Source organism: Myodes glareolus, chromosome 5, assembly GCF_982192425.1.
Source record: "Myodes glareolus chromosome 5, mMyoGla1.1, whole genome shotgun sequence".
In the NCBI taxonomy this organism is placed as follows: Eukaryota; Metazoa; Chordata; class Mammalia; order Rodentia; family Cricetidae; genus Myodes; species Myodes glareolus.
Window position 1 is genome coordinate 85,035,161 of NC_142030.1, and position 23,492 is coordinate 85,058,652.

Consider the following 23,492-nt stretch of genomic DNA (forward strand, 5'->3'; position numbering starts at 1 on the left):
GAAAGATGAGATCCTAATCCCACCTGCATGTTCTAAAGACGATCACAGAAGAGTGCCCCGTAGACAGGATATTTTCCTGGGGTGTTCTTTATTGTTCCTAGGCATGTTTAAAGTAAGAAGCTGTTCACACACTCCAAGCTAACCAAACCTAACAAATTATTTTCTTTATATCAACTATCTTGATAAAATTTGGACATTTGCCTCCTCATTAAATTTCCCCACCTTTAAAAGTTACTAGTTTGGTTTCTTTTTCTCCCTAATTTCTTACGCATTTAACCTATTTATTAAATTCCAAAAAGTGGACTGAAATCTACTGAGGTATTTAAAGTAAACAAAAATATGCTGCTGTAACGTCTCTTTCCATGAGAAAGTGTAAGATTAAGTTTGGGAATATGGCTCAACAGCACAAGCCCTAGAGTGCCTGAAGCCTTGGGTTTGATCATGATGGGAGGGGGAGAGAAGGGAGAGCTGTTGAAGTAAAAGACATCACAATGCAAAAAAGTGATGACATATATTTCAACTACTCCTGCTACGACTGGTACCGTTCTTAATATCTACTTTCTTCAATATGTTATTAATGTAACATTAATAATTATTAATTACTTCTCACGTCTAAATAAACATTGATTTTAAATATCAACCAGAGAAAAAGACAAGCCATATAAATTAATTTACAAATATACACTTCCTCATCATCCCCACTGTTAACTTGTTTCATGGGCATAAAATGGGCTCCCGTAAACTTTTTTAATATCCCTTCATAATACAATTAATTGTCCAAAAAGTATGCTTTAAAAAAAAAAAAGACTCACACTGCACTTCATGGTGCCTAACACCAGAGGAAATATTCTAAAATGCATAAGGCTTCTATTTCCATTAGACGTTTAAAATTGGTCTTAGGTAGAAAAATTCGTGACTTAGTTATACTTCTCTGCGATCTAAGGGGCCTCACGGTAGCACAACAAATACAGAGTGAGGTAGAACGGAATGGGATGGGGCGGTAAAAGACGGCATTTCTTCCCAAAGTAAAGTTTCAGGAGACCGGATCACCCTTCTATGAGACATCTCAAAGCAGAGCCACCACCGTTATTCAAATTGCTTTTCACCTACTCCCCAGAAGTAAAATGGCCAATGATAAAGAGCCACCTTGGTGCATCTACCACTCCGCAAGCGGCGCACAAGGAGCGGTTGTATAAACAAACGCCGCTTTCATTTTACGTGAAGGAAAAGCATCAGAAAGCATCCCAGGCCACCCTGGAAAATCACCCTGAAGGGAGCAACGGCGACCTGGGTCGCCGGGCGAGCGGTTTCATAACAACCGCTCGCAGAGCCGCCCGCCCGCTGACCGGGCCCGGGGAAGCAGGGTCGCGGACCCGGCAGGCTTTGCGGCCTAGCGCCGACCGCCGCGCAGCCAGCCGTCCCGGGCAGGCCGCACCCGAGACGGCTGACGCCGGGCTCCGCCGCCGCTCACCTGGTCCTGCGGTCCATGGTCACATGTCGCTGCGGGGCCGCCGTCGCCCCGCGCCCGCACGCCCGCACCCCGCCTGGGACGCGCTGCTCAGAGCGGCGGCCGGCCCACGGCGCCCTCCGCGGCCTCGCGGGGACAGCACCGCGGCGACGCCGCCCCCGCCCCCGCCCCCGCCTCCCGGTTCTCGCGACCCGGCCCGCGGCGGCGGCGGCTCGGCCACTTTCCGCGAACCAGGAAGTCGTCGGGAGGGGGAAGGGGCGCACGGGGACGCGCCCTGCGGCTGCACCTGGCCGCGCGGCCCGCGGGCGGGACCTGCCCTCCTGCTGTCCTGGGCACCGGCTCCCGCTGCAGCCGTCCTGGAAAAGCACTTCTGTCCCCGGGTTCCCACATCACGACTTCCATTCATTCCAAGTTCAGAGCTCAAGTGGGTGCTACCGCTTCTGCCTCCCTCCAGCTGTGGCCCGGCTAGTGCTCTCGGAAAGCCAGAGCCGCCCCCTCCTGATTCAGGAATGTTCAGACTTTAGGCACCTGCTAAACAGCTCTGCCAAGTAGCTCAAGGATAGGCTCCAGTTGCCTGCCTGCACAGATGGGAAACACATTCCAGCCGCAGTCACTGACGCACAGCCAAAGACTTAACTTTTGAACACACAGTGGCAGCCCCCCTCGAGTGTCGTTCTAGGGAGTTGAGAAGGCACCATGAAGGAAGGAGGAGGTGAGTGAACCCCAGGAGTCCAAAGCATGTATTCTGTAAGCAGTGATAATAAACATTGGCTCGGTAAGCCCCACACCTGGTACAGGTACCTAAATCACACCTCACAGAGCAAGAGACTGGGTCTAAGATAAGCAGTGAGCAGTGGCAAAGCTGGAATCAAATCAAGCCCGTCTCTTGTTGAGCCTTTACTGTAGCTTCTTATTGCTTCTTCTGCCGTTCTTGGGATCTGCTAAGAAGACATTTAGAAAGATGTATGGTGAACATTCAAAACGTTGTCCACGGCTAGAGACTCGCTAGGGTCTGGGAAAGGCCTTCTCTCAGCTAGCATTCACTCTTGACAAGGCTGGAGTGACTGTCATCCAATGGGGGTTGCTTCGGACTGGGTCCACATAGAAGGTACAAGAATGAGGAAATCGAATGTGGTATGAGTCATGAGACATAAAAGTCAGACAAGCCTTGGCAAAGAAATAGGTTTGATCTTAAACTTTCCTGTCAAAAGTGATGTTACCACCAGCATAGCGAGACACAAATTTAAGAATAAGATCGAGATCCCAATGTTTCTGACACACAAAACAAAACGGCACTGTATTTGTGCATAGGGTGTTGTCATAACTTGACTTGGTGTGGGATGTTTGACTTCAGTTTCTCGCTTCCTACATTTGTAAAATGGGGATTGTTCCTTCCATGGCGTGTGTCATGTGTTGTTCAAGTATAAAAGCGCTGTGCCACTTGTGGAACATTTGGAGGAGTCGCTCCATGAGTTTCAGTTTCACAATTAGGCCAACTACACCATGTAATTTTGATTTTCCCATATAAAGTTCTTTCCTGCCTAACAAGTTAGCATACTCCAAAGACTTGAAATAAATCCTGTAAACTAAAATCCACTTCTGCCACAAGTGTGACTGAATTGCGTGTCTCTCCTTTTGTTATAATTAATTCTTCTCCAAAGAAAAGAACCCTGCCTAGGGGACCCGTCTCATGAGTTTTTAGTCTGCGGTGAGAAAACAGTAGCAAGGATTTTCACCATCCGCTGTTGGGATTGTGTAAAGTGACAGTCATGCCACCAGATAACATAAGAGTGTTGCTTATGCAAACTACACAAAGTGTATGAAAACAAAATGCCACACATATATAACCCATGCCAATCCTTTTTTAATCACATTTCAGGTCAACTACCACAAGGAGTTTGATATTATTGGATTTAGCAAATAAACACAGGTGGATACGATTGATGTGCACAATTTGTCAAAAATTACTGAAGCAAGAAGTTAGGAGAAACCTATCATGGTATGTTGATTGAAATCAGTGATATAATTTTGGTAATGCTTGCTTCATATAACACAGTGTTATTAATAGAGAAAAAATGCTTAGAGTACACAAACTTTCAAATTGGCCACTACATTTTCCCATGATCATATTTAAGCAATATTATTTCCTACTTGACAATAACATTTTTTAGATTATAACAATTCAAGAACAAGGTATATAATAGTATTGTCAAGGAGCACATACCAGGACCGGGCTATAGATCAGTGGTAGAGCACCGGCTTGCCACCTATAAGGTCCTGGTTTGATCCCCAGCACAGGAAGGGGAGAAAAAAGAGAAATATGTTTTTCAGCTCATGGATGTGACCTTGATGATGAGTGTGTTGATGTCTAGTGAGTTTGTTTCTGCATCACACAATTCAATAATGGGAAAGATGAGTTACCTATTAATTAGATGCCCTAATATGTTGATAGGACTGTCTACTTCAACTTACAGTTCTGTTGTGTTTGCTTTATATACCTTGTGACCATTTTATAATAGATATTCCAGTTTATGAGTACTGAGTCTATCTAGAAGAGTGAACCAGTTCTCATATTTTATGTCTCTCTTGCCCTCGATGTTTGTTTGTTTGTTCGAAATTGTGGTTTCCTGGCATTTTTCATCCTTTTAAAACACAGCTGCTTTCTAAACCATTATGTTTGAACAACTTTTCTTCAATAACTGATTGTGTCCGCTTTCCTCAGGCTACACCCAAATGCTCTCTGCTTCGTAGTTACTACCTACTCGTGACATGAAAGAACCCAAGTCTGGGTCACCTAGTGAGCCAGTACTCTGATTCCCAAAGTACCATAACCACAGAGGTAAGCACTTATGTTTTATCCATGTAGCAGTGAGCCTTAGAAGAAAAACTTCTAGTACGCTGGAGTACTCCCTGCCAGTCCCTTCCCTCTGGAAAGAAAAGAGAGGGAAACTGCTATGAACTCTCAAAGGTCTTCAGAGAATAATTCCATCCCGAAAGCTTCAGGTATAAAGTAGTCCAATCATCTTGGCTCTTAGGATAAGTATCTACTACATCTGCTGATAAACTGTGTTTGTCTCAGCCGTTTAATGTGCTTTCTGCTCGTTCCTCCTGTTCTAGGCCCCTTCTTCTTCAGCTTCTTTAGAAGCAATGACATTCTTTCTGTTTTCCTTTCTGGCCTCCTACTGTAACTTACAGCTGGGAATTAATAGACTCTATTCATTAACTAGACACATACTGTCCGTGGGCCTCCTCTGTGTGTATCAGAGTTTAAGGTTTCAAAGAACTAACTTAGAATCCAGGTTTTAGAGGTGCCCTGCTCATCGACTGTGTTTGGCACATTTCCAACCAGTCATTCCCTAGAATCTAACTCTCCATGGCTTCCTATTATTATTCTTAGGTTAAATTTAATTAGTGGCATTCAGATATTCATTTATGATGAAGAAAATTACTTTCAATAAACTACTCAACAAGTCAAATTTCTTTTTAAAATTTCCTTAAAAATGTTATTTGTTGTCTGGACATGAAGACCTAGCCCTTTAATCTTAACACTAGAGAGGAAAAGACAGGTGGATCTCTATGAGTATGAGGCCAAACAGACTACATAGTGAGATCCTGTTTCAATTTTTTTTTAATTTCCTAACTTGAGTTTTACTGTTAAATGAGACAGTGTTGACAAGAAAAACATTCTCCTACTGTTCCCTTCATACTCTACAGGAGTATCATACATTTAAATCTAAAGGTAAAGTCTCCTTCAACAAACATATGTACTATTAAAATAGAAGCCAGAGGGGAGAATGAAGAAGCAGTATCTTTGCCAAAACCATTCTTTTCTGTGTTGATTCAAAAGTCACGTTCAAAAGTACCTTCCAATTTGTAGACAAAAAATACCACAGGCAAATTCTGATGTCTTTATTACCAAACCTGAACATAAGCAAATAATTATAAAATTCAAATGATAAATTATATTCATTTAGCTGTTAAACATTTAATAAAAATATTCTTGCTGGACAGTGGTGGTACATGCCTTTAATCTCAGCACTTGGGAACCAGAGGCAGGTGGATCTCTGTGAGTTCGAGGCCAGCCTGGTCTACAAAGCAAGTTCCAGGACAGCCAAGAATATTACATAGAGAAACCCTGTCTCAAAAAAACAAAAACAAAACAAAGAAATCTCAAAAACCATTTAACAAAACATCTTCTTTCCCCTTCTCCAAGCAATGTGTCCCCAGCTGTAAAATAAATGATCCTACCTCTGACCAGCTTCTGCTAGTTCACGTTCATCTTCATTCCTCGGCCTGCCAGACATTGGGAAACTTGCTCTGAATTAGGAGCCGAAGGAAAGAGAGTAGGACCGGTAGATGGTAATCAGAGGACTTGATTTCTCCCGGCACTCTGAAAAGTCTTGCTTGCCTTCAAGAAGCAGTACAATGAATGTTTTGGTAACCCTGTGCACTGCATGGGCAGCAAGCTCCTGACCCCACCCACGAGCTACTCCACATAAATAAAACATCATCATTGTGTGACAGCCCAGCTCACACCCATTGAATGTTTCAATGGAATGAGTAATCACATCCAAAGAGCAATGTCATTAGAATTTACTGGAAGGATTCAGAAAAGGCTATCTAATATGATACTGATGATGCAGCAAAATCAGTGACCTCTATAAACAACCATAATCCTTATGTAAAAGAAAAGTTCCTGCTGGCCAAGGTCTACTTTCCTAAAATTTAATCACTAGACAAACATGACATGCATATCAACACACGGGAGGGCTCGGGGCGTGGGGAGCTGCAGTGTGTCAGCCCACAGACCTCAAACAAATAAACAGCAGGGCAAAAATGCCATTCTACAGCACAAGGCCCCTTGACAACAAAAGAGATTCACAATCCCATCATATTTAACAATCCCATCATCTCCTTCTACTACAAATTAGACATGATAAAAAGCAAATAAAGTCAGGGGTGCTCCTGTGTGTCAAAAGTATGGGCATCCCCTTATCTCCCTACTGTTGTCTGGAGTCATAGACCCACGACCTAGACAATATCTCGTAAGGTAGGAAAACTGCTTGTAACCTTCTGTGGGAAGACAGGAAGGCAGGAAGGCAGGTACAAGATCTTAATTCCACGGGGAAGCATTTCTTTTCTGTGTGAAAAGGCACTGTCTCGCACACTTTCCTTCATTCTCTGTTTACATGGAGAAGTTTCTTGCCATCTTCTTGGGATGGCCAGCAGGGACAGCTAAGCTTGCCTAGAATGGGAAGGAGGTTTGTAGGATTCATGATTCAGCCTGACCATCCCTGGTTTCAATAGTGTCCTTGCATCAGTGAGAACAAACAGCACTTTCTGCCTGCTCCATGGATGCTTCCCCAGGCTGCCCTTTACTTCCCTCTTGGGTAGGGTTATGTATCAGGAACAGTCCACACAGCATGTGCTGTGTCCTCAATTCTGTGGTGACATAAAGCCATCGATTGCTACATGATCCTTTCATTATCTGTGAGTTCTAATACAAATATGTTGTACTTCTTCTTTGAATAAGCAGGTAGGTATTAATTCTTAAGTAACGTACACATGGACTTCTGTGGCAAACCCCACCATTAGGATTGGAAGGGAAGCTTTAAATCTAGTGGTCTTCTGCGGAGTGACTCACGCTAGCAAGCCAACTGGTAAAACCACTTCCAATCTGGGGAAACAAAAAGGCAGACGTTTTGTTGTAATAGTTGAGTCACCGGACCAATTCACGCACAAAGACTTCATGCACACACCAGAAGGACAGGCTTTACCACATTTGCCTTTAGGCTTGCCAAGGGCTTGGTGATCATTTTATAGGCCGAGTCCCTCCACAGTCCTGTGAGGTGAGGCAGGTTGTGGAGAGAGCAGGTGGCATCAAGATGAAGCAGGAAGCTCACTCTCCCGCGACTTTTTTATTTCTAAGAACACCTGCGTGGAGGAGTGTACGCTCCCATCCACCAGAGGCACCCGGAAGAAGGAGTTAGTCCACGTTATACCAACAGAACCATCTTTGAAGAGCCGTTTCCTTCATAAAGACACTCACTGCTTATGCAGTAAAACCTTTTGTTTCTGTTTTTGCAGTTCTCAGTCCAAGTAGCAGGGTTTAAAAAGCATTTATGTAAGAAACTAAAAGATGCATTAATCTGCTGTTGTTACTACTCCATCCTTATATTACAGAAATTAATGCTTAATTCCAAAGAAACTTTCTTTGTTAATCCATAGAGAAGCTGATTGTTAGGGGAAAACTTTACTTAGAAACTTGAAGATTTCCTGGTTCTTAAGGATGAAAAGGAAAAAAATAAAGAAGACTCATGAACACTCTTAAAAATTGAAAATAAACTTTGTGGCTATCTTTTTAATGTTCATGTTGATACATATTCTTGATCTGAAACTATTGAACATATAAATTTTAACAATTAGACTGCAATCACATGTTGGCGGAATTATGTTAATGGATGTTTTTGCTTGTTTGTGGAGAGCGGAGCCTACTCAGAAGGAACAGCAGCCTGCATAATCAGGTGCGCGTTACTGGTTATGTGCAGTGTCAGGGTAATGATCCGAACTGACTGACGGGCACAGTCACTAGCCAAACCTTGGCTGTTACTCTTCGCATATTTTGCTGTCTACTTTTGTTCCATGTTTCCTGGTCTGGCTTGGGCTATACTGTGTAGTTGTCTTTTCCCTCCCATGAGTGAGCAAAGACTCCAAAGATATTTCTCCTTTTGTTGTAAACTACCTTCTGGTTTTCCTGAATTCTGTCACCTCTCCCAGGAGACTTCCTGAGTCCTGGCTCCCATCAGTTTGTTTTGCCTTGACTGAATAGCACATACTGGGTAATTTATAATAGAGCTTGGCATAGAGGATGGTTCTGGAAGCTGGAAAGTCCAAGAGACTGATGCTGATATTATGGACCTTGAGGGTCATTGCCTGTGCTCCAAGAAGTCGTATTCAGTCACCTGTCCTCTATAAATTAAAGGAGCCAAATTAGTAGTGGAAAGCAGGGAGGGAGGGGAAGATTTTTTTTCAAGGTCGAATTGAAAAAGGGGTCTAAGAGGTCAGCAATCCACACACACACAAGTTTGTGGCAGGAGGGTGGTGTTCACGTAGAAAGCAAGAGCTATGCATACCTAATGTGGCCAAGGTGTGGTCCCCAGTCTGACCTTGTCTCACCTCCTGGTCTCTCTTTTCAGGTTAATCTCTGCTGCAGTGTAATCTGACAACTGTAAATTTTTTCCTGGAGACAAGTGACTTTTCTTGGGGACAAATTCCTCTTCTGAATGCCTTTGGACTCTTCTTCTTCCTGCAGGAGGTTCTTAGGAAAATCCTGTTTTCTTGAGTGCTTCCTATAGTCTGTTCACCAAAGAGTGGTTCAAAGTGTCTCCTTAGGATGTGTCCATATCCGCCAAACAGGCTGGTTACATTGTCGTCTGGTAACAGCCATCTTGATGCTTCATAACCTGGTGGTAGCCACCACCTATTGAGAAAGAGCAAATTGTGTCCTCTAAACTATTGCCAGTTTTGTCCCTAAGGACTTACTTTATAAGGGTTTACAATCTATAAGCAGAGACCAATGGTAACCATGTAAATGAATATATAATAAAAATGTCTTACAGTAAAAAAAAAAGTCTTACAGTAACAAGTACTAACTACTAAAGAAACCAATGAATCAGCAAGATGGGCAGCAGGCTCCTTTGCCTATAATACATGAGGCAACATCTCTAAGGTATGGACATTTGAACTGCCACTTGAAAGATAAAACAACTGGCAGTTACATGAAATGATACAGAATGAGGCTTCCTGGCAAAGAGAACAGATATGCATGTTCTAGAGGCTCAAGCAAGACTGGTACATTTAAGAAACGCCCAAGTGTCTAGTAACAGTTGTATGGTACAGTGTAGGAGGTGAGAAGGGTCCAGACGGCACGCGGGTTTTATATGCTGTCATAAAAGCTGCTTTTTACTTGACACTCCGGGAGAAACTGCTAAGCATGCGGCAAAGCGTGGAACTCAGAAAGATATTTAGGAAACTACTATGGAAGAAGAATAACTAGTCTGCCTTGTCGGTCGGTTGCAGGGAAGAGAAGTAGTCTAATACTAACCAGAAGAGGCATCGGCCAGATGAATTACCTAAGAAATAGGTGCCCATAGGTGTAGACCTAAGAGAGCCATGGCTAGCTCTGTGGCCGTTTACTAAGGGGCAGAGGTGAGGGTATATGACGGTTAGGTGATGAGTGAATCAGCCCAAAGTTTACTTTAAGCACTAGAAGACCGATATGCCTTAGACACCCCAGTAGCTATGGCAAGTTGTCAAGGAAACCAGCCTGCATCCTCCCAACCTGTGAACCCTGGCTATTTCCATCCTAACCACCTACATTGCAGGCAAATATCTGAAATATTTTTGACTGGCACGCTTTTAGCTCAAGGACATACTGGGAACGTGACTGGAAATTCTCAAGCTTGGGTGATTACAAATTTCACCAATCCCCTTGAGTTTGTAATTCATTGCCTCCCTCCCCCCGAAAAAAAAAAAAAACATGGAAGAATGAAAAATAAAACAACGTGTACCCTAAAGCCTAAATCACAAAGCAAGAATGCATGCAGAAATTCAGAAGTGAAGAGTACGTTACTTGGACCATAAAGGTACTGAGCGGCTGTCTGATGCCTGGTCAGCATGTGGGAGGCTGAGCAGGAGGACCCCAAGTTTGAGACCAGCCTAAGTTGCAAAGCAAAGCTATCTGGAACAGGAAAACTGGCTTTGCTTGTCTTGCTCTCGAGAACACTGATGTATAGACACTGTAGAAGGAAGCATGGCTTGGAGGCCAGGAAGAGATCTATAGGATTACTAAAAGGATTTAACAGAAAGCTCCCAATTTATCGTGAAAATGGACATGCTATCTTGTGAGCATGAGGAGAGAAGGCCCACAGCACGTATGCCGACTGCTGCAGTCAGTGTCTGTAAGGAGTAAAATGCAGAGGCAGTTACAGCACAGCCTTGGCTGACACACTTTGCGCTTGACTGGCCAGTCAGACGCTGGCAGGTGCCAATTAATTAATAAGACAGAAGCTCCTTGGATTGAGGGCCTCCATTAGTTCGTTTGGCAATCATAGAATCAAGTTCAAGGGTAAGTACACAAAACACAATATTAACGCCACCAAGTACTAAGGTAAAGGTAGATGACGAGTCACCCTGAAAGAAGGAAGTGGGAGTTTCTATTCCTTCCCCTTTTCGATGTTCTGCAGGCTTTGGGAGCGGGGTAGTTGTTACTGTTGTGTAGCCAGGACTTCACTCTACAGCTTAGGCTGACCTGGAACTCATTGTGTATCTGAAGCTGGCCTCAGGCTTGCTGCAGACATTCCAACCAACTCGTAAGTTAAAAAAAGAAAAACACTTTCAATGTTAAAGGTGCTTAGTTCACTGGATCTGTGACATTCCTGCTTAGCAAGATAGGTCACGGAACTGGTCAGTTTTATGCCTGCAACTGGGTGGCTGACTGAAGCTGCAGCTGGCTGCTCCTGCCGGGTGTAGGAAGAGAAGATTGTACCACGCACAGCTAGGCAGGAAGCTGTCGATATTCAAATGCTGACACGTGGTTTCTACTGAAAGCATTTTTTATTTCATACCACAGTAAAATCAGAACTCACACATCAAACCATCTTAAGGCAAGGGATTGTCTCTATTTCACATCACGAACCTTTGAAGCCCTGCTGATTCATCTCCCTCACCTCCCAGAGTGGTCAGAACGCAGCCACCAGAGAGCTGACGAAAGGAGAGACTAGGTAGTAGAGGCAGCACGGTGGGCAGAATGAGGGTTTCCAGGACTTCCCTTCCCATAGAAGGCTCAGTCTGAACTGACTCCTGCACATCCATGACCTCACAGCAGCTACAGTAAGAGACTATAGGTGGGGCACGGACGGAAGAAAGCGACCGTCATAGTTCCTGTGTCTCCCCACCCCCCAGCCCACAGAGGACAGTGTAGCCACAAACGCCTTCTCTGGGGAGAATGACCAAGGAAGCGGCCACTCTGCTGTTCTCTCCTGCACCTGGACTGTCCCCCCTGAACTTGACACCATCCAGCATGGAGTCAGGCACCAGGCTTCCTTGTTGATCCAAGTCCCATGCTTACCCGAACACCAACCAGGTTTCTGTTTCTTGGAGTTAAAGAAAAGCCACAGTTATAAGCCTGCCACCACATCCCCAAACACCAGGCTCCAAAACCACTTCACACACTGAGCCTCCGCGCCCACCCCAGGGTCTGGCCACCTCTCACTGTCCTGGGCTTTGCCACTTATACAGATGCAGGCCCACCCCCAGTCTCCAGGACCTCCCAGAGCCAAGTCAGCCCAACAATAGGTGTCACCTCTCCTCCAGTGCCAGTTGGTACACCTGGTGTCAAACAACACACCAACACCCATGAACAAACAGACCTCAGGGCTGCCAGCTGACAGTTCAGTTCCTAATGCCCTAGACCTCGGTCCAGGCCAATAACCGAATCCATGGTCCCAAGCTCTAGAAAAGCCCTCAGAGACTCAGGATGAATGCCTGTTCTTACACCACATCGACCCCCACCCCAGCTCCAATGGACATAGGGTCCACTAAGGGAATTCTAGGCTCCTTCCCTGCTGGTCTCCGTGGTGATAGACTCCAGGCTAGTTCCCATGACTCTGCAAGACCCATCAAAGCCTGCTCCAGCAGACCTGCAATCCAGTCCCAGTCTTTTGAAACTTGGCAAGCACTGGGCCTAAAGTTCCAGGAAGAACCTGCAGGCCTGGCTTCCAGGCTAGCCACCTTTGTCCACAGTGTCACAGCTTACCCTGTGAAGTCACCACAGCAACAGATCAGCCCTCGGACATCCAAGTACCCATACTGGCCTAGTAGACCCAGATTTCTGGCCTTCTGGGCAATCCTAGTGTCTGCCTGCCCCCGTGGACTGAGGTATGTGGTCCCTCCAGTAGACCAAGGTTTCCGACTGACTGTCACAAATCTAGGCTTCAGCTTGACTCTAGTGAATTCAGTTACCAGGCCTACCTACCTGGTGACCTTGGTGCCATAGCAAGCTTTCTTGGGGAATCTTCCAGTAGGCCTACCCAGCAACTATACCAGATAAGTTTGGATGGACCAGAGTGTGAGCCTCCACTTTTTTCTTCAAATAGGCTTACGGTTGTATCACAGACTGCTAACAAGAAGAAAGGGGTGATATGCTTTCTTTTCTAAGGCTAAATGAGTGATCAAATTACTAATTACTGTCTCTTAAAACTAGAGATTTGCATGTCAGACATTGTGGGAGGAGCTTGTATTCTCAACTATTCTGAGGTTGAAATAAAACCCTGAGTTCAAAACTAGCCTAGTCTACACAGGGAAAGAAAATAAATATTTATAAATTCCTTACATTGTGCTGGATATTAAGTTGCCAGAAATTATTCATTTTATAATTGAAATTTTGAATTCTTCAACCAAAAGTTCTTATTGCAAGTGTCAGCTTTTACTTCATTTAAAGGTTAAATAACATTCCATTGTTTAATACTCCAGAGTTTCTTTTCTCCATGGTTGTTGATGCAGGATTAGACCAGCTCCTTATCATGGTGCAGATGTCTCTTTGATAAACCAGTTTTATCTCCTTCGGATATAGCATGTGATTATATTGCTGGATTATATAGTAGTTCTAGCTTGATAATTTTTTAAAGCTCCAAACTACTTTCCAAAATGTGTATACTAATATATGTCCCCAGAGGTGCTCAGGGGTTCCCTTTGCTCTGCCTCTCCATCAACAGTTGCTACCTTTTGGGGTTTCTTTAACAGCCTATCTGATAGGTGTCTTGCTGTTCAAAAATGCTAATATCTACACATTTTACAAAATAATGTTTCATCATGATACTGCCATACATGCATAATTGCGTTTTAATATGGTCATTCCTCCCTATTACCCTGACTTCCCATTCTTCCTTGCGGCTCACCAACCCCCTTCCCCTTACCAAACAGTCTCTGCTTTACTTGGATGCTTCGCTTTTTCAGATTTCATTATGAAAGAAAGCTGTGCATTCATTACTTTTCCTAGTCTGTCTTTTTTCAGTTAATATGATCTCCATTTCTACACATCTTCCATCAAGATACATGGTTTTATTCTTTGTGGCTGAACAATATCCTATTGTGTATATTGTGCGTATCCTTTCATCTACTGATGGGTGATGGGATTGACCTGACCACTCAGCTATTGGGAATGTCTCAGTAAAAAAGAGGATGCAGGGATCTCTGCTGTTTGCTATCTTTGATTGATTCATTGTGGTTTTGACTTGTATTTTCATGACGGTTAGTGGTGTTGAGCAATAGTTATTGTTGGCTATGAAAGTATGGTTTTTGTGTGTAGGTTGTTTTATCAGCTTAAAGAAGACATTCATAGCCATATGGTGCTTTATATAAGCCTCATGATAACCACAAAGGAAAATCCTGCCGTAAGGCACTATGCAAGTTTCCAAATGAGGGAAGCAACCAATATCCCTACCCAACTATGATGCCTATCAACCATAACGATGACCAGCATGGCACCATAACACTAAGAATGCAGTAGTGGCCTGAAAACCTTGGCACTCACCAATAGCTCTCTAATTGAACTTAATATTCAATCAAAAGAGGAAAATCATGTTTAATGCTAGTAACCTAGCTAACCACACAGCACTAAAGAAGTAATGGATCTCAGAATTAAGCCTACAATCCCACTTTACTAAACCAGCATAATCCCTAACTACATCCTAAACTTTTGTCCTTCTACCCATAGGTAAGTATAGGTCTCACCTCCTGTCAAGGAGATGTCTTATCAACAGACAGAGACCATTACAGAAAACCACAACCAATCAAAATGTTGAGTTTTGGAGCCCAGCCACATTGGGCTCCAAAGACCAGGGGAATATAGTAGAAGACAAGACACAAAGATTTTTAAGAGGAACAGAGAGTTTGCTGTGAGGTTGTGTCTCTTAGAAGTGTCAGAAGCTACAACTATAATGCCCTCTCAACTTGACTGACTGCCTGCCTAAACATGACCTAAACAAGATGATGCTAACGGCTGTGCTAATATGGATGGGAAATGCTCATGAGCATTCAGCCCCACACAGAGAGCTAAGCAACTAAAGAATGCTGCAAACAGATGGGCTGTCTTCCCCTGAGAAGAACACATCAAGTGGCTGTCCAATACCAAAGGTCAGCCTTGAAAACATATACATACAAGTAACATTACACAGACTGAGCAGGTAGTATTTATGTTTTGAGGAATGTGTTTATGTGTGTAATAGCAATTAATGAAAAGGTGGTGATGAATTTGAAACAGAAGAATCGGTATATGGGCAGGTTTCAACAGGGAAAGAGAAGGGAGAAATTAACTAACTATAATCTCAGAAAGCTAAAAATATACTACAGAAGATATATAAGTGATGAAGAAAAAGGAATGAAGCTTTTTACATAGAAATCATCATTAATGAGCCAGTCAGTAGGCAAGTTTCCTGCAGGTAGGCTGTTCCAATACCCCCATCCCATCTAGCAGACCCTTTAAACTACAAGTCCCACTCTGTCCCTAAGTGCTTCTATAGCCTGCAACCTCAGAGGAACTCTGAAACACATGCTGCAAATTCACAAAGAGGACCAAGAGAAGAGTGACTACCCACCCAGCGGGACATCCCACTCTCTAGACACTCCACTTTGGACAAAACCCCAGGCCCCTCCCCAACCTGCCTCAGCTTCTTTAACCAGCCAGCAAGCAAGCTTCCTGCGGGCTGCAAAAGCACAGAGAGAGCCAAGAGAGAGGACCAAGAGAGGAACCCTGAAGCACAGGCTGTGATTGCAGAGTAGACCAAGAGAGCAGGCTGAGACCTCAGCGGCTCCCTGAGACACAGAGAGTAGCAGTACACAGCAGACCAAGAACAATTCCCAAAGACACAGAAGCCACTGGAAGGATTGGACAAAGAGGTAAAGACACTGCTGGCATCAATTGGAGGAATAGATGGGTAGGCTCCAATGCAAGAATTCTTCCAACAACCTCAAAAGCAACACAGGAACACCAGAACCCAGTGGTCATACAGCAGGAAGGCTTGATCTTCCTAACCCAAAAGAAGTAGAAGAAAACAATTTTAAATACAATTTTTTTGAAGATGATAGAGACCTTTAAATAGAAAATGAAAAATTTCCTTAAAGAAATGGAGGGAAAAATGAACAAAAATGAGAAGGAATCAATAAATCAAGAAACCCAAGAAAATCAAGAAAAAACAATCAAACAGGTGAAGCAAACAGTTCAAGACTGAAATAGAGGCAATAAAGAAAACACAAACCAAGGAAGTAGTGGAAATGAAAAATCTGGGTAAAAGCGGGAACTACAGAGGCAAGCATATCCAACAGAATACAAGAGATGGAAAAGAGAATCTCAGGTGTTGGAGATAGAGGAAATAGAGTCATTGGTCAAAGAAAACATTAAATCCAACAAATTCTTAACACAAAACATCCAGAAAATCTGTGATACCATGAAAAGACCAAACCTAAGAATAATAGGGGTTGGAGAAGGAGAAGAACTTCAGCTCAAAGGCACAGAAAATATATTCAAGAAAAATCATAGAAGAAGAAAACTTTTCCAACCTAAAGAAGGATATCTTTGTGAAGGTACAAGAAGCTTACCGAACACCAAAAAGACCAGACCAAAAAAAAAAAAAAAGTCTGCTCACCATGTAGTAATCAAAACGCAAAACATACAGAATAAAGAAAGAATATTAAGAGATGCAAAGGAAAAAGGTCAAGTAACATATAAAGGCAGACCTACTAGAATTACACCTGACTTCTCAGTGGAAACCATGAAAGCCTTGAGGTCCTGGACAGATGTGCTGCAGACACTTAGGAGACCACAGATGCAAGCGCAGACTACTATACCCAGCAAAGTTTTCAATCACCAGCGATGTAAAAAACAAGATATTCCATGACAAAACCAGTTTTAAACAATACCTATCCACAAATCCAGCCCTACAGAAAGTATTAGAAGGAAAACCCCAACCCAAGGAAGCTAACTGCACCCACAAAAACACAGGCAACAGATAACCTCACAACAGCAAACCCCTAAAAAGGTAAACACATAAACACTACCACCAAAAACTAATAGGAATTAACAATCACTGGTCATTAATATATCTTTTTATCAATGGACTCAATTCACCTATAGAAAAACACAGGCCTTAGAAAATGGATACAAAAACAGGATCCAGCCTTTTAGTGTATACAAAAAACCACTCCTCGACCTCAAAGACAGACATTACCTCAGAGTAAAAGGTTAGGAAAAGATTTTCCAATCAAATGGACCTAAGAAATAAGAGGGTGTAGTTATCTTAATATCTAACAAAATAGATTTCAAACAAAAATCAATCAGAAGAGATGGAGAAAGACAACTTACGCTTATAAAAAGAACGACCCATCAAGCTGAAGTCTCAATCCTAAACATCTATGCCCCAAATATAAGAGCACCAAATATGTGAAAGAAACATTACTAAAACTTAAATCGCACATCAAACCCCACAGACTAATAATAGGGGTCCTCAACACCCCACTCTCCACAATGAACAGGTCAACCAGACAGAAACTTAACAGAGAAATAAGAGAAGTATCAGATGTCATAACTCAAATAGACTTAACAAACACTTAAAGAACATTCATTCCACCCAAACACAAAAGACTATACCTACTTCTCACCACCGCATGGAAACTTCTCTAAAATTGACCACATACTCGGTAACAAAGCAAACCTTAACAGATACCAAAAAAGTTGGAATAACCCCCTGTATCTTATCATGGTTTAAAGTTAGAATATAACAACAACACTAATTGCAGAAATCCCATAAACTCATGAAAATTAAACAGTGCTCAGAACCACCCCTGGGTCAAAAAAATTAAAGACTTCCTAGAATTCAACAAAAATGAAGGTACAACATATCCAAACCTATGGGACACTATGAAATCTGTGCTAAGAGGAGGTTCATAGCACTAAGTGTCCACATAAAGTGAAGAAATCTCACACCAGACTTAACAGCACACCTGCAAGCTCTAGAACAAAAAGAAGCAGACTCACCCAGGAGGAGTAGAGGACAGGAAATAATCAAATTGAGGGCTGAAATCAATCGAATAGAAACAAAGAAAACAATACAAAGAATCAGTGAAACAAAGAGCTAGTTCTTTGAGAAAATCAACACACTAGAAAAACTCTTATCCAAACTAATCAAAAGGCAGAGAGAAAACATCCAAATTAACAAAATCAAAAATGATAATGGGGACATAACAACAGACACTGAGGAAATCTGGAGAATTATTAGGACATACTACAAAAACCTGTATGCCACAAAATTGGAAAATGTAAAAGAAATGGACAAGTTTCTGGATACATAGCACATACCAAAACTAAATCAAGACCAGATGAACAATTTAAGTAAACCTGCAAAGAAATAGAAGCAGTCATCAAAAGCCTCTGCCCCCCCCCCCCAAAAAAAGCCCAGGGCAGGATGATTTCAGTGCAGAATTAATACCTATACTCCTCAAAGTGTTCCACATAATAGAAACAGAAGTAACATTGCCAAGCACTTTATAAGTTTCTATAGCTACCCTGATACATAAGCCACACAAAGACTCAACCAAGAAAGAGAATTACAAACCAATCTCACTCATGAACATAGATGCAAAAATACTCAATAAAATATGGCAAACTTCATCCAAAAAAAATCATCCATAATGAGATCAAGTCAGCTTCATCCCAGAGATGCAGGGATGGTCCAACATACAAAAATCTATCAATGTAATCCAGCATATAAATAAAGAAAAAAGGCATATGGTCATCTCATTAGATGCTGAAAAAGAATTTGACAAAACCCAACACCTCTTCATGGTAAAGGTCTTGAAGAGATCAGGGATACAAGGCACATATCTAAACATACTAAAAGCAATATACAGCAAGCCAACAGCCAGCATCAAATTAAGTGAAGAGAAACTCAAGCAATCCCACTAAAATCAGGAACAAGACAAGGCTGCCCACTCTCTCCATATCTATTCAACATAGTTCTTGAAGCTCTGGCTAGAGCGATGAGACAACAAAAGGAGATGAAGGGGATACAAATCGGAAGGGAAGAAAGTCAAACTTTCACTATTTGCAGATGATACGATAGTATACATAAGTGAGCCCAAAAATTCTATGAGTGAATTTCTACAGCTGATAAATCCCTTCAGTCATATGGCAGGATACACAGTAGCCCTCCTATATACAGAACATAAAGAAACTGAGAAAGAAATCAGAGAAACATCACCCTTCACAATAGCCACAAATAACAAAATATCTTGGGGTAACACTGACCAAAGAAACAAAAGACCTGTTAGACAAGAACTTTAAGTCTTTGAAGAAATTAAAGAAGATACCAAAAAAATGGAAAGATCTCCCATGCTCTTGGATCGGTTGGATCAACATAATAAAAATGACAATCCTTGTTAGAACGCGCCTTCCTGTGGATATCCACACCTGATTCAGGCACACGCCTTCCCGAAATCGGGCCCACGAGAATGGACGATTGTCCTGAGGGTTAAAAACAGACACACACAAAAAAGAGACCTTTGCTCATTTACCAAGAGTAAATGGCAACTTTATTAAACTCAAGTCGGGTATTTATAGAAGTGGGCAAGCGAGATCAGAAAGGGCAAGGCCTCCTCCCAACAAAAGCAGGAAGGAGAATAAAGGCCCCAGTAAATGAAAACTCCTCCCACCCAGAGGGTGCTGGGGAAACTGGCCTCTGTGGGAGTTTTTCCCCAGGCAGGTGGTCGAGGGTTCAAGGCAATGTCAGACAGGTTAGATGGGCTTAGTGCCTGAGCTTCTTTGAGGCAGGTTTCAGAAATTACCATTTTAAAGTAAAATAGATCCCTCAGGCTAATGTACCAATCTGTAGCAGAACCAAGGACAGAACTAGCAGGAAGCTTAGCTGGTTAGCGTAAACATTATTTGCATCCAGTATTTTGGTCTCAAGGATCAGGGAGGACAGGGTCCCACAAATCCTTCCAAAAGCAATCTATAGATTAATGCAAAAAAATTCATCAAAATCCCAAAACAATTATTCACAAAAATTGTAAGAACAATAATCAACTTCATATGGAAAAACACAAAACTCAGGAGAGCCAAAACAATTTTATTGTACAATTCCTGTACAATAAAGGAACTTCTGGAAGCATCACCATCCCTGACATTAAGCTCTATTATAGAGCTACAGTAACGAAAACAGCTTGGTATTGGCATAAAAACAAACAGGTTGACCAATGGAATCAAATCAAAGGCCTGGATATTAATCCACACACCTATGAACAAATGATTTTTGACAAAGAAGCTAAAATTACACAATGTAAAAAAGAAAGCATCTTCAACAAATGGTGCTGGCATAACTGAATGTCAACATGTAGAAGAGTGCAAATAGATCCATATCTATCCCCATGCACAAAACTCAAGGCCAAATGGATTAAAGACCTCAATATGAATCTGACCACACTGAACCTGACAGAAGAGAAACTGGAAAGTAGTCTTCAATGCATGAGCACAGGAGACCACTGTAGAGGACCGCAACCACATTCGCCATTGCAAGATGGCGCTGACATCCGGTTCCCCCGCCCGGTGAACAGGAAATTTGCGCATGTGTTGGCAAATTTCCAATGCTGTAGTCCCTGCCTCTCCCGAGGCGTCATCTGGGATGATGGGCAGCTGACCAATCTGAGAGTGACACGTCCGAGGCGGGGACTGTTTCCTATAAAAGGGCTGGGTTCGCCTCACTCTGGGTCTCCGCCATGTTGGCTTATGCTCTCACTCTCAAGAAGCATTAAAAGCTGTTCTGCAGAAGGATCCTACGTGCCCTGCGTCGTTCTTGCTGGCGAGACAGTAGCGCGGGACAGACCACTTCCTAAATAAAACACCAGTAGCACAGACACTGAGAGCAACAATAAATAAATAAATAAATAAATGGGACCTCCTGAAACTGAGAAACTTCTGTAAAGCAAAGAACACAGTCAGTAAGACAAAAAGGCAGCCTACTGACTGGGAAAAGATCTCCACCTGAAGAATCCAAGAATAAGACTATAAAAAAGTAGACTCCAGAAATAAGAATGTAGGAATAAAGAAATATAAAAAAACCGTAAGCCTAGGAGAATGGGAGCAGATTGTCAGCAGCTTTCTCAGCAGCTTAATGATTAACTATTAACAGTGGGTTACTCAGCTTTACAGAAGGGGCTCTCTGCAAACTTAGGGGCTCTCTGCAAACTTAGGGTCTCTCTGCAAACTGAGGGTCAGCTTTTACATAAGCCACCTGGCCACTCATGACCAGAAAATGATGTGAGATGAGCTAACTTTTAAATGACGGGATGTACATGACTTTTAACTTTTTGGTTTTATATTGTCCCATACTATTCCCTGCTATGCGAAACTGGCATTGTCAGGAGAGGTGCAGAGCCTGGGTAAACACTATCAAGGAAGGCCAGGGGAAACAATGGACTAAATACAGCCACTAATTTAACTGAAAAACTCTGGTAATGTCAATTGCAAAGAAAGGCAGTTTGTATCTGAGTTTTACCTTGAGATTGTAAAAATTCTTTTGTTATTGCCTAAAGCTAGGTATAAGAGGAGGAGTTCAAAAGCTGGCCTTTGCCACAGCCTCACAAATCTACCCATGGCTGTGGTCTCAGCTAGCTGGTAAGCTTTTTGTGCCCCAAGGAGAGTCTTTTTTAATTTTTTATTTTTTTCCTGAAATAAAGTTTGCTTCTGGTTTATTAGACTTTGGTGGTTTGTTCCCATCTTTGCATGAGCCCCGTGGACCCAACACACCAAGCCCACATCAGACAGGGGACTGATCTCCAAAATATATAAAGAACTAAAGAAGTTAGACATCAAAATTCCAAATAATCCAATTAAAAAGGGGTACAGAACTAAACAGAGAATTCTCAACAGAGGAATCTCAAATGGCCAAAGGACACTTAAGGAAATGTTCAACATCCTTAGCCACCAGAGAAATGCCAAAAAAAAAAAACAGACTCTGAGATTTCATCTTATATCTGTCAGAATGGTGAAGATGAAAAATACCAAAGATAGCTTATGCTGGAGAGGATGCGGAGTAAGGGGAGCATTCCTCCATTGCTGGTGGGAATGTAAACTTGTACAACCACTCTGAAAATCAATATGGTGGTTTCTCAGAAAGTTGGGAATCAACCTACCTCAGGACCCAACAATACCACTCTTGGGCATATACCCAAAGGATGCTCAGTCATACTACAGAGACATTTGTTCAACTATGTTCATAGGAGCCTTATTTGTAATAGCCAGATCCTAGAAATAACCTAGATGCCTCTCAACTTAAGAATGGATAAAGAAAATGTGGTACATTTACACAATGGAGTACTACTCAGAAGTAAATGCCTTTAAGGCATTTTCTTAATTAGTGATTGATGGGCGAAGGCCCAACCCATTTTGAGTCGTGCCATCTCAGTGCTGGTGGGCTTGGGCTCTATAAAAAGGGAGATTGAGCAAGTCCTGAAGAACAAATAAGTAAGCAGCACCCCTCTATGATCTTGCCATCATCTCCTGCATTTAAGGTGCCTTCCCTGCTTGAGTTCCTGTCCTGGCTTCCTTCGGTGATGGACGATGATGTGAAATGTAAGTGAACCCTCCCCGACTTGCTTTTGGTCATGGTATTTTATCACAGCAATTGTAACCTTTCTAAGACAGCCAGTCAAATATTCCTTATTAAACAGACATAATTTAATTTACAAAAGAAAATTCTACTGAAGAAAAATAAGTAAACTAAATGAAAAATTTTACATATTAAGTTCTATTTATTTTTTTAAGTGCTGCTTAACCTTTGTGTAAGCTATTCCCCATCTCTACTTAAACTTGCTAATTACCCCTACCTTCCAGCATGCTCTCAAATTCTTTTCTGAGGCATTATAAGGATCTGGCTTTACCTGTGTGAAGGACCCTAAGGGGGAAATTCCTCAAGCTACTGGTGGCAGTGCTGGGCCACACCTCCCTGACACCACTAACCAAACTATCAAGTTTCAAGAACAGATGAAAAATCAGTAGACTGCAGCACCATCACAATATAAAACCCAAAAGATAAACAGAAACCCTTCTGCCAAGAGCAAAGTACACACATCCTTCAGCATCTACTGGTCATTCTCCAGGGAAGCTCAGGGAGTATCACAAAGCATGTGTGAATAATTCAAGAAGATTGAGGTCATGTAAACTATCTTTTCCACATGGGAAAGTCTGGAGAGAAGAAAGGGAAAAGGGAAATGATGTAATTGTAGTTCTCAAAAAAAGAAATAATTAATAAGATAAACATCTCTACATATTTTAAGCATATTGTATCTACTGATCTGTCCATACAAACTCCTACATAACCAGCTTTTGCAGTAGAATCCCTCTGAGTTTAAACAATTTTTGAGGTTGGAGAAAACAGATGTTTTTGCAGTTTTGCTAGTCTGTCCTGATACACTCCAAATCTGGCAACGTGCTTTTTACAGAATGTCTTTTCAAACTGGTCTTTGAAAGCTTGCACAAATTTTCCATAGGTCAATCAAAGCGCTATACCTCGTGACTTGACAAGAATGTGGCGTCTATCTACATGTTGAACAGTCTTCCTTCCTTGTAACTTTTCTTTTGGAGAAGTTTTGTTTTCTTTTGAGACATTATAAGAATTGATAGAGGGGTTAAAAAACAAAACAACAAAATGAAAAAACAGTGAGGGAAGGCGGTGGGGAGACAGCTCAGTCTTAATCAGTTAGTTGAGTGTTGTCATTTCAAGCGAGAGGACCTGAATTCAATCCCCAGAGTCCATAAGAAAATCCCAGATGTGGCATTTGTAATCGTAGGTTATTTTGAACCACATGTGTGTGGCCGCTGGACCTTAGGTTGGTTCTTTGTGTCACAGCATTTGTAGCTGGTTTTAGTATCAATATAAAAGCTAGCATCGTAAAATGATTCTGAAAATACTCCGCC

At 42.3% G+C, this 23,492-nt stretch overlaps 2 protein-coding genes across 5 annotated transcripts in view; one reads left to right on the forward strand and one right to left on the reverse strand.

Moving 5' to 3' along the window:
- Dennd1b (DENN domain containing 1B) overlaps positions 1–5,850 on the reverse strand; it is a 216,468-nt gene extending 210,618 nt beyond the window's left edge. For 2 of the 4 annotated variants that reach the window (XM_085688163.2, XM_085688161.2), the window contains exon 1: positions 1,472–1,594. In XM_085688163.2, coding sequence (XP_085544289.2) covers positions 1,472–1,488 — 17 coding nt within the window. In that variant the 5' untranslated portion in view covers positions 1,489–1,594. Of the gene's footprint in view, positions 1–1,471; positions 1,595–5,716 lie in introns of those variants that run through there. The other 2 variants (XM_085688160.2, XM_085688162.2) reach the window with 2 other exon arrangements.
- LOC125398328 (uncharacterized) lies at positions 1,495–9,047 on the forward strand. Its single transcript, XM_087906461.1, has 4 exons — positions 1,495–2,180; positions 3,348–3,467; positions 4,191–4,307; positions 8,665–9,047. The coding sequence occupies exon 1, from the start codon at positions 1,495–1,497 to the stop codon at positions 1,990–1,992; it is 498 nt and encodes a 165-aa protein (XP_087762587.1). The 3' UTR covers positions 1,993–2,180; positions 3,348–3,467; positions 4,191–4,307; positions 8,665–9,047.
- Positions 9,048–23,492: the final 14,445 nt, after the last annotated feature.

What these genes read in the sequence shown, in the direction of transcription:
- LOC125398328 (XM_087906461.1), top strand. Translation starts at nt 1,495, where the DNA reads ATGTCGCTGCGGGGCCGCCGTCGCCCCGCGCCCGCACGCCCGCACCCC.